Source organism: Lithobates pipiens, unplaced genomic scaffold (genome assembly GCF_037356315.1).
Source record: "Lithobates pipiens isolate NorthernLeopardFrog02 unplaced genomic scaffold, aLitPip1_a1.2 Scaffold_1, whole genome shotgun sequence".
NCBI classification, from domain to species: Eukaryota; Metazoa; Chordata; class Amphibia; order Anura; family Ranidae; genus Lithobates; species Lithobates pipiens.
Genome location: NW_027507685.1, coordinates 215,250,752 through 215,262,399, shown reverse-complemented (window position 1 = coordinate 215,262,399; position 11,648 = coordinate 215,250,752). Strand labels below are relative to the sequence as shown.

Below are 11,648 nucleotides of genomic sequence, written 5' to 3'. Positions count from 1 at the left end.
GATTTCTGGTTTAAAGCTGAACTCTGGGGTAACTAATGTTGTCTAAACACATTCTTTTGGACATCGGGCGTGCCTTCTTTCCTATTCTTCCAAATCTAAATGTGGAAACGGCCTCAAGGCTGTACCAGAAAGGCAGCAGCTCAAGCCCTATGCCCATATCCACCATTGGGCACGACCTACTGGAGGGGCATCTCCTTACCCACCCACCACTAGTGACCGATCCAGTCAGTCCAACGCAGTCTTCAGCACAAACAATAATACGAGGATATACAGTGGGTATAGAAAAGAATCAACACCCTTTAAAAAAATAAAAATAAATCACATTTTGTTGCTTTGCCACCTAAAAATTTTATCCAGCTGTATTTACTAATGCAACTTATAACATCCAAGTGAAAGATCTAACACCAATATGTCAAGGAAAAAAAATTCAAAAACAGAATCACTGAGTTGTAAAAAGGATCCCCCCCTTGTGTCAGTATTTTGTTGGCCCACCTTTTGCTTTAATTACAGCCTTAAGACCCCTTTCCCACTGAGGCGGTTTTAAGGCGTTTTAATGCTAGAAAAAGCTCCTGTAAAGCGCCTGAAAACTGCCTCCCATGCCGCCCGAACGTGACAGCCAAAGCGCTTTCACACTGGGGTGGTGGTCCTTGTGGGACGTTAGAAAAAGTCCTGAAAGTAGCATCTCTTGGTGCAGTTTGGGAGCGGTGTAAAACGCTTCTGAAGTGCCTGAATGGCGCTTCGGAAGCGCCACAACACAGGTGTTTTTTAACCCCTTCTTTGGCAGCTAGCGGGGGTTAAAAGCACCCCGCTCAGTGTGAAAGGGGTCTTAGTCTGTTGGAATATGTCTCTACTAATTTTGCACATCTAGACTACAACATTTGTCTGCTCTTCTTTGCAGAACTGCTCAAGTTCAGGTAAATTGGATGGTGGTCCAACAAAATACTGACATAAGGGGGTGATCCTTTTTCCAACTAAGTGATTCTGTTTTTGAATTTGTTTTATTTTTTTGGACATGTTGGTGTTATATCTTTCACTTGGATGTTACAAGTTGCACTAGTACATACAACTGTGTCTGTCTTAATTTTAGGCTGCAAAGCCAACAGTGATATGTGTCATAATACAACTAAGATTTTTTTTGCAACCCCAGATGGACGCAGTATTCCAAAAATTTGAGGTAACTAAGCTGTACCCAGCAAACATCAAAAAATATTTATTTTTTTCCTGAAGTTCCACTTTAACAGCCAAATCTGTGATGGTAGCTCCCATGAGTCCACTGTCTTTAGGGTAACGCTGCGGTTTCCTTCCTGAATGCAGCAAAGAAGTGAGAAGAGCTTTAGGTATACCTCTCGTAATAGAAACAAAGGGGGCTGTGAATTGTGACCGCAGAATTTGTTGAGTCACCTGTCTGGAATAGGTATGCACATAAAGAAGGTCGGGATCTCTTACCTACATATTGGTTCCAGGTCACTGAATCAAGGACCTGAACCTGGGGGGGGGGGGGAGGATCAGCGCTGACATTCCCTATGTTTCTCCAGTTATAGATTTCCTTTAAAAGGGCCCTATGGCTCACTGAGTCATCCATAGCAGCGAAGGCCCCTTTTATGTTTAATAATGTTAACTACATTCAACATTCGATATGTCTTTTTTGTAAACGGGAATATGACTGGCCTGTACTTCAAAAAAGGCACACAGACCTACAACAGTCTCATTTAAAGCTGACCTCCAAGAAAATAGAAAAATACAAATGAATGTCCCTTCATGACCAGGGCATTTTTTTTTTTTTTGCCATTTAGCACTGCACTGCTTTAACTGGAAATTGCATGGTCATGCTACCCTGTACTCAGATTCAATTTATAGAATTTTTTTCACACAAATAGAGCTTTCTTTTGGTGGTATTTGATTTAGCTATACGAAAAAAGACCGAAAATGTTGAAAAAAATATATATATTTTTTACTTTCTGTTATAAAACATATCCAATAAAATAAAAATTTAGGCCAAAATGTATTCTGCTAAATGTCTTTGATAAAAAAAAACAAAAAAAAAAACACAACTTAATTTTTGGGGACACTAGTATAATTGTAATAGTGATCAAGTTACTGGTTCATGCAGACACTATACTAAGTAATGGCAGTGGTCAGTGACTTATAGTGTGACTGTGATAGGGTGGCGGTAAATCTGGTGCTAACAGACACTGGCTGGGAGGGATGCTAACTGACCGATGTCGCTAGTGACTCTAATACAGTGATAATACTGTACATTGTACTAATGACACTGGCTGGGAAGGAGTTAACATCAAAAGGCAATCAAGGGCTTAAGTGTATGCCTACCATGTGTAAGGTGAGCGGTTTTTACTGACAGATCTGGCTGCTTTTTCTCCCGGAACTTAGAGTTAATTTCAGGGAGAAGAAACAACCAAATATAAAAGTTTTACCCAAGCTCAACCGTTATGTTATATATCTAGGAGGTGGAATCCGGTGCTCTGGCTGGGCTGTTCAACTCCCAAAACAGTAGATATCAATGAGATGAAAGTCGGCAACTCAAAGAATTTTCTCTGCAAGAGCACTCTATTGGCTACATGTTTAAAAGCATGATACAAAATATGGTAATGCATTTTGGCTTTTGCAGCCTTTCTCATAGCAATGATATGCAATGCTATGAGGAAGGCTGCAAAAGCCGAAACGCATTAGCTTCTTTTATATCATGCTTTTATACATGTAGCCAATAAAGAATTTTCTTCACAAGAGCACTCGAAATTGCCGGATTTCCTCTTGTTGAGAAGAAACAGCCAGATCGCTGTCTGCGTACAGAGTTCTGTGTGTTTGTACACACAGAACTCTGTACTGTGATTGGCCACTGCCGATCAGCAGGTGTACACCCATAATCATTGGCTGTAACCAACTGACAAACTGGTGCTGTGTCCGATCAATGGCAGTAGGCCAAGAGTCTGCAGTACACCCTGCTGGGCTCCAACTGCGTGTGATCACAGCGGGAGTGAGCCACTGGCAGCGGCATACATGCACGCTCCATAGTATAGCACAGTCATGGTGAACCTTGGCACTCCAGATGTTTTAGAACTACATTTCCCATGATGCTCAACTACACTGCAGAGTGCATAAGCATCATGGGAAATGTAGTACCAAAACATCAGGGGTGCTAAGGTTTGCCATCACTGGTATAGCATATATACATCCAGGCACCCAGGTACCACCCTGTAGCAGTAAATCTGCTATGGGGTGGACCTGAAGAGGTTAATGCAAGTAGTGTATCTAAATCTGACTTGGTATCAAACTCTTGGAATTCCTGTGCAGCAGAGCTCAGACTGTGGGTGAGGGAAGCAGCCTGTCAAGGATGCTACAGTGCTTATGTGCTAGCAAGGAGCATGCTGATGGGAGTAGAGAGTAGAGTGATGGTGAGAGATGAATTCATCAGTCTGCTTCTAAGCCATGGGTCAGGTACAGTTTCCAAGACGTGGATCTCTATTTAAATGAGACTGTTGCCGGTCTCTATGTGCCAGTAAAACTACCCCACCCCTGGCCAATAAGATCTCCAGATATCGCCACACCAAAAAACGTAAACATTTGACTAAACAAGCGGTCCAACTTGCCTGTGCCAAGACACACCCTGGCACTTCTTTTAAAAGTCACTCTTCTCCTATCAATGGGCAACTGCCTGAATCCTCCAGGGTATATCCTTATTTGGTCAATTTACATTTCTTAAAGATAACAAAAACAAAATTAAGAAAATATATATATATATATATATTAAATATGAAATACATTTGGCATTTAAGTTACAATGCTAAAAACATAAAACTACAAAATAGTAAATGGTCAACCTCTGAGAGGATTTAAACAGACATAACCCCCTATTATTGCCATGAGCTCCGTCCAATGGCAGTTCTAGAGTAACCTTGAGATGTAACAAAACTTGGCACAGAAAAAAAAAATAATGAGATGCGATGCTAAACTTCTCTTCTACCACCAGGTGGCAGTAGTGAGCCGAGGCATGGTTGTTGCGAGAGGTATAATTTAGATGAAACGTACTATATATACAAATAAATAAAAATAAAAAATGCGCATACCCTGGATGAATAACCAAAATAGCACCACATGGCCAAACTAATGCAAAGGAACAAGGGGTAGGTCTAATGTGGTGTCAAATATTGCATGAGAAAAATGAGACATCTGCAACATCTTTATTACATCCTTCACAGACCTTCACATCACGTGCCTCGAGCCTCTGCCTTACCTACCAAACCCTCTAACAAAGACAACTTACTATAACTTTCTTTTATCTGCAGAATCTGTGTCCCATTTGTACATTGTTCCCACCAAAAACATCTTTCTGGAATGGTAATTCACTTCCTGTATCAGTCCAAACAATCCTCGGCACCCTAATATATCGTAATGTTGCTATTACATACAACTCTATTGTTTGTATCCATCAGTACAGATGTCATTACTGGGGGTGGGGGGGGGGGGAGGGGGTCACATGAACTCCAGTTTTACCCAACCACCTGTTTGGGATTTGGAACCTCTGAGGCTCGGTCACATGGCTCTTCATTGGATACTACTGGCTGATCAATTAATGGTGGTCGTTCCTGAACAAAGTCTGAGTAATGATTATGTTGGCTACAATTCTATCTGGAAGGTCTTCTGCAGTTCATTGGAGAAAGGGTTGGCCAGGCGTTGCTGAGATTTGGACTCCAGTGCAGCCCACTGAGCTTCGAACTGGTCCACTTCTTGTGCGGTGGATGCCAGACGTAGCTGGCTGGGATCTGGAGGCCAAGTACCATTGGCAGGGTTGTTTGACTTTGGTCCAGACAGGTGAGGCTGGGTTGGGGCAGGATTGTGGACACTTGTGGCTGAAGAGTGCATTATGCTGTGAGGGAATGGGTTAGTTTTGCTTGCCAGGTTGGATGATGGTACTTGGGTAGCAGAGCAGAAAACGTTGGCCACCATCTGGGAAGGAGTAATGCCTACCACCGGTACGCTTGGTGTAGGGTATGATATGCTGTTGGCCATGGGTGGGACATAACCACCCACTGGAACATAGGCAGGCTGCATATGAGGGGTGATGAACATACCAACAGGGGCAGGAGCGGCATCATATGAAACAGGATAAGCCTGTATAGCAGCTGGTACTGCCATCGGTATAGCCACCATAGGCTGCGGTAAGGGATCTGGATGTTGCTGTTGCTGCTGCTGTTGGGCTTTGGCTGCCTTTGCTACCTCTTCCAGCCAGCGTTCTGCTTCAGACGGTGTACGACGGTGACCCATTTGGACGTTAGAAGGAGTTGAGTTGGCGGTCACAGCTTGATCTGGCCAAACTGGCATGCCTACATGAAACAGACATTTAAGTTGTTTTATCCTGACTCATATACACAACAAAAATTTAAAGTTCTTCACTTAACTCAGAGCTAGGAATTTTCCTTGGGTAAATATTTCTAAAATTCCTCAATAAATATAATAATTATTAATAGTAAATATAATAAGAATTATAATAATATCATAATTCTGAGAAGCATTTAATTGGTCGGAGCTTATATACTTTAGCTTCAACCTAGAGGTCCTTAATTCGGCCAATGCATACTAGAGGGCCCTATTATGTTAGAACTGAAAGGTACATTGGCTCCTTAATTAAACTGCAAACTTTGCTTAAGAAAAAGCTTAAAGTCCAGCTTCTTCTTAACTTCTTCACGCCAGTCATACGCATATATGCAGCCTCTTGGTGGCTGGGGCCTTAACGCCGAGCGGCACCATATTTGTGGCCCCTTGTAAACCACTTACCATGCTGGAAGCACGTTTCCAGCACAGTAGCCAGCAGGGATTGGTAAGTTCCCAATGCATACTTGTGATAGGGAGCTTTCCAATCATGTGACCACTGAATCACATCGGTCACATGACCCAAATGCCTGCCTCTGCCTCCCAGCTTTTAGGCAGTCGGCATGAAAGGGATAACTAAACTGAAATCTGCTCCCACCCCCTTCTAAATCCTATTCTATTTACCCTGTGAAAGGAAAATGTGTGTACTAACCTATTCTGAAGTCACTCCGGTCCGGTCACATGATCTCTCCAGTGGCCGGCTTCAGTGGAGAGCCCGCTGACAACAGCTGCAGAGCCTGAGTGATGACATCACCCATAGACTTGCTATGGAACATCCATTGTCGGTTGTCCCTCCTCTAAACTAAAGCCACCACTGACAGATGATCATGTGAAGGGACTGGACCCCTCCCAGAACAGGTAAGTATACAAATCCTCCTTTCACAGGATAGATAGAATAGAGTTTAGAAGAGGGTGGGAGCAGATTTACACTTAGTTTGGAATAGGATGGACTTCTACTTTAAAAGTAAATTCAAGGTATGGTCATTTTTGCCGTAGTGATATTGGTGAAGCTTGGGCCAATGTAAATGTGTATGTGCAATACCTGAGGAATCTCCATGGATGTTGAAAATCACTGTAGTAGGCACAGCTTCTACAGTGATCGCCACCAGCTTGCGGGTCCTCTGTCGAGCAGCTACCCAGCTGCATTTGAATACAAGAGGTTGATCACTTGGCATGGGCGTCATTCAGGGAACACTTTGCATTTTCTCAGAGACTGAAAAGTGTTCTCTGAGTGGATGAGGTGGATGGGTGGGGTAGAGGCAACACAATGCCCACCTTTGCAAAGTGTTCTCTGAAAGACATGCAAGCCAAGCGAGCGGTGCAGCAGGGCAGCCCCTTGGAACGGGACCTAGAAGCTAGCAGCTGTCACTGGAGTAACGGTGCCTACTACAGTGTTTTGCCTGCTTCCATGGGGATTCCATGTATACTATATGGCACATACAGTACATAGTTACATCAGTCCAAGCTAAATCAATGTAACTATATAAAAATTGTCATACTTAAACTTCAGCTTTAAAGTTTATCTAAACCAATTTTTTTTTTCATTTTCGATAGAGCATGGAATGGTTAGAAACTCTTGGGTTTTTATTGCTGTCCAAACAAGCAGATACATCCTCACTAGTTGTGTCACTGAGACATACAATTTTAAAGAATAGAAAGAAGTTATTTTTTACGGGGATGTCTTATTCTGGTGAATACCAGATATAATTCCCCTAACTTGTGGAGAAATCTCCATTCGCTTTCTGTTGTGCCATAGAAAAGTGGTGAAGAAAAATCTCCCCAACAGGAGAACATGTTATGAAAGAAACATGGAAGCTTCCATTGCTGAGCTCCTCCATAAAGAAGAGCTCCAGTCTCCTGTGCAAAAATTAAAAGTCGGCAGCTACAAAAACTGTAGCTGCTGACTTCCACTCACCTGTCCCACGATCCAGCGATGTGCTCACCCCAGCCGGTTTCCCCTCCTGTGATCTGTCCCCGACATCTTAACTGTGGGCACCTGGCTGTGATAGCTTGCAGCTTCACAGCCTGGTGCCTACTGCGTAAGCACGAGCTGTGCTGTCCATTGTGAATGGCCCTGCAGTCTTCTGGGACCGGTCATGTCTTACAGAAGACTGCAAGGAGGGAGAACTTCCAGTTGGATCGCCTAGGCCAGTGATGGCGAACCTTGGCACCCCAGATGTTTTGGAACTACATTTCCCATGATGCACTGGCACTCTGCAGTGTAGTTGAGCATCATGGGAAATGTAGTTCCAAAACATCTGGGGTGCCAAGGTTCGCCATCACTGGTCTAGGCGGTCAGAGCAGAAGTGGGAGTGGGTACCTGTCAAAATCAGGTACCCACTTTCCCTCCCCAAAAGTGTCATTTCACAAACAGGGGAGGGGGAGGAGGCCTTAAAGTGGAACTTCCCCTTTTGGGTGGAGCTCTGCTTTTGAATGCTTTGTACCTGTCATACTGACCCTCTTTCTTTGAGACGGCGCCTCTCTGGCTCCGCCACCGAGTCGACGCCTCTCTGGCTCCGCCACCGAGTCCACTTTACAGAAAATGTCCAAGAATACCCTCCTCAGTGCACCACCCTGAGTTAGTCACTTTTCTTTTTTTACTAGGATTGAGCTTCCATGGCCTCTGGACTGACCCAACCAAAATGGATCCTGACTCGTGAGAGGGCACAGGAGAGTTCTCAATGGACAGTATGGTAATAGTATTTCGAGCTGAACCCAGATGTCAGGGAAGTCCATTTTCAAATTAAAACAAATTAAAGAGGCACACAGAAAAGGTTTCACAGTCTATTAAATGTCACAGTTGGCATCTTATGGTGCCTTCTTTTAAGAAGGACACTTCATTTTTAATGTTTAAAATGACATGTTCATGTTGAGATGGCCAAATAATCTGATTGTACAATCTCCTAATTGCAGTGGTACAAATGTGAAACATCTTATAATGAAATGGTTTGATACAAAGTAGTTTGTAAAGTCATACTAAAAATTGTGTGGTGAGTTTTAAAAAGTGCCACTAAGACAACTGCCCAATAAGAATATCCGTTCTTCAGGAACAGGCCGTATGACATATCTCAATCACCCCCCATGTTCTTACTTTGTGCTGCCTGTCGAGGAGGAGGGAGACAAGCCACGTTAGGTGGGGTTCTCATTCCATTCCCATTCACATAGTGGTCTTCAGATGATTTGTTGGTGAAGGAGCTATTGATCTGGTTGCACAGGTCAGTAATTCCATCTGGGTCGGGTGGTCCTGTGGGATCCATTTCTGGGACTGAAAGAAACACTGGATTCAATCTGATGGCTAAATTGTTTTCTTTCAGTAGATGTTAATAGAGGCAATAGAAGAAAAAAAAAAAGTTCTCTGGATCAAAAGAATCTGTATACCGAATTTGACAGATGTATGTGCGAAAGAGTTCTGTATTAGAGGAACAGGTATGGAAATTTAAACAACAATTTAAGCAACAGACTGTCCCCCATTGTCCTGGGCTCATCTCTCTTACACAAGCATCTCCACATTCCTCTGAGACACTTTTAAAACCATCCCAGATGAAGACTGGGTGGTGAATCTGTTTTTTCATGGCCAAGAGCTCTTAATATCTTAGCTCCAGAGCAGTGGTCTCTAAACTGTGGTCCATGGGCTGGATGTGGTTCTGTACTAACTTTTATTCACCCCTTGGGGCACGAATTCCTAATACAAGGCACTATTCCTCCTACTGATACCAATGACAGGGCACAATTCCTCCTGCTGACACCAAAGATGGGGCAATATTCCTCCCACCAATACCAATGATAGGGCACTATTCCTCCTACTGATACCAATGACGGGGTACTATTCCTCCCACCGATACCAATGATGGGGCAATATTCCTCCCACTGATACCAATGATCGGGCAATATTCCTCCCACCGATACCAATGATGAGTTACTAATCCTCCCACTGACATGATGGGGCACTACTCCTCCCACTGACACCCATGATGGGGCACTATTCCTCCCAATGATGTCAATGTCAGGGCCCTATTCCTCCCACCGATGGGGCGCTATTCCTCCTACTGACACCCATGATATAGCACTATTCCTACCACTGACACCCATGATGGGGCACTATTCCTCCCACTGATACCAATGATGGGGCACTACCCCTCCCACTGCTACCAAGGAGGACCATTCTATGCATTAAGGTAAAAAACCTTCTGGGTGCAGCTCCAGCTCTCTCCCCCCCCCCTCCTTATGCTTACCAGAGCCCCATCATGATCCAGAGATGTGCATGAGAGGAGAGGCTCTCCTGCGTCCCTCTCTCCTCATTAGCTCACACAGCAGCGGGAGCCATTGGCTCCCACTGCTGTCAATCACAGCCACTGAGGAAATGAGGAAAGCGGGTGGGGCCATGCGGGAGCGAGCCGGCTCGAGTGCCCCACTGCAAGAGGCTTGCTATGGGGGCACTTGGCAGGGGGGAGGGGCCAGGACCGCTGGCAGGGTCCAAAGAAAAAAAAAAAGAGGATGTGGGCTGCTCTGTGCAAAACCAATACACCGAGCAGGTAAGTATAACATGTTTGTTATTCTTTTAAAAAGAATCAATTTAAAGTATAGCATTGGAGGTGACTTTTAATCAGTTAGATCAGAACAGCCTAATCCGCGGTCCTCGCCACCAAGAACAAATACATTTTCCCCGCTACCCATGTCTCACCTTGGCCCTTGTCCTGGAAATTTGTTTTGCGCTGCAGTGTGGATGGGAGCTCGTTGAGCCTCAGTGACAGTTGACGTTTGAAGGGTGAATTCTTCTGGCTAAGAGCAGGAAAACCACGGAACGATCCTTGTCTTACAAGCTGTTCTATGGGGGCATGCCGGCGTGGGATAGCATGCTGGCCCCCCATCTCTGCCTTCTCTGATGGGACTGAAGACCCCTGCAGGGGAGAAGAGTTCTCTGTCTGGGCTGGTAGTCCAGTACTGGGAGAGGCAGTCAGGGAAGATGCATTTGATGACTGGCTCTGATTTCCTTCATTTATCAGACCTGAAATACATAAATGACATTAAAAGGGCTCTATATGTGTTTCAAGTCAATTTTACAACAATGTTATGTAAAAAGCCCATCTCCGGGAAGATGAAAAAACTTCCCTTGCAGTGGGGCTGCCCCCGGAACTGTGAGGGTAAATGCTCTCCTCTGCTCCCCTATTCTTCGTCAGTGGACTGGCCCTTGACATCTTCACCTCCAATAGAGGCCTATGTACTTGAAGACGTCAAAGGATCGGTGGCTGCTGGAGTATAGAGCAGAGGCTGCAGAGACTAGTCTAGCAGCGCAAAGGAAGCCTGCGGGAGTGGTGGATCGGGTAAGTAAAATGGCTTTTTCTGATACCCTAGACAAATGGTGTCAAACTAAATTTAATCGCTGCTCGCATTAGCATTATGGTCGCCTTCAAAGGGCCGGTTGCATCTGTAAAACTAGATTGCCAGAGCTCCATCTCCCCCCCCTTTTATATCTAAAGTCAAGAGTCACCCCACCCTCCCTTTACATCACAGCACACCCCCCCCCCCTTACCCCCTACAGCACTGATGGCGAACCTTGGCACCCCAGATGTTTTGGAACTACATTTCCCATGATGCTCAACTACACTGCAGAGTGCATGAGCATCATGGGAAATCTAGTTCCAAAACATCTGGGGTGCTAAAGTTTGCCATCACTGTCCTACATGAATACACCAGCTTCTGGTTATTTCTTTGGAGAATCCCAATAGAACGCATTTACAAAGTGCACAGCGCCCTCTGGTGTTTTTACTCTATGTACCGCTTTTGCACAGGAAAGCCTTCTTAGAGCAGAAGGTATTCATATCGCAAAGGCTTATTTCTCATTTGGGACAGTGGGCAGAGCCATTCAAATCATTCCTTTACACCCCAACAACATCCAGAACTATTGGTACATAGTGCAAATATAGCCTAATATTATAGAGACATTTATTCCAAATTCCATACAACTGTGTCAGGCTTTTTTGCCAACATCAGTGCAGTGTATGGAAACCATGGCTTCTATGGAGTAGGGCTTGGGACCCAATGAGACAGTATAACCATATAGGTCATTGTGAGAGACTAATGGGATCAAAAGCCCTCCAATTTATTAAAGTGTCACTAAACCTATATCATAAAAAAAGTAATCAATAAACGGTGTATTACATGCTTTTCTTACTCACTCAGTCACTATGAGATTCTTTTTATTTATTCTGCAAAAAGAGCTGGTTGATCCTGCTGCTCTCTATCTCCCCCTTCTATCCATGTTA

At 44.3% G+C, this 11,648-nt stretch overlaps 1 protein-coding gene across 2 annotated transcripts in view; it reads right to left on the bottom strand.

Moving 5' to 3' along the window:
* Positions 1–3,735: 3,735 nt before the first annotated feature.
* NUMBL (NUMB like endocytic adaptor protein) overlaps positions 3,736–11,648 on the bottom strand; it is a 139,557-nt gene continuing 131,644 nt past the window's right edge. For both annotated transcript variants that reach the window (XM_077482289.1, XM_077482298.1), the window contains exons 8-10: positions 10,067–10,390; positions 8,477–8,650; positions 3,736–5,339 (exon numbers count right to left, since the gene is read on the bottom strand). In XM_077482289.1, coding sequence (XP_077338415.1) covers positions 4,633–5,339; positions 8,477–8,650; positions 10,067–10,390 — 1,205 coding nt within the window. In that variant the 3' untranslated portion in view covers positions 3,736–4,632. The remainder of the gene's footprint in view (positions 5,340–8,476; positions 8,651–10,066; positions 10,391–11,648) is intronic.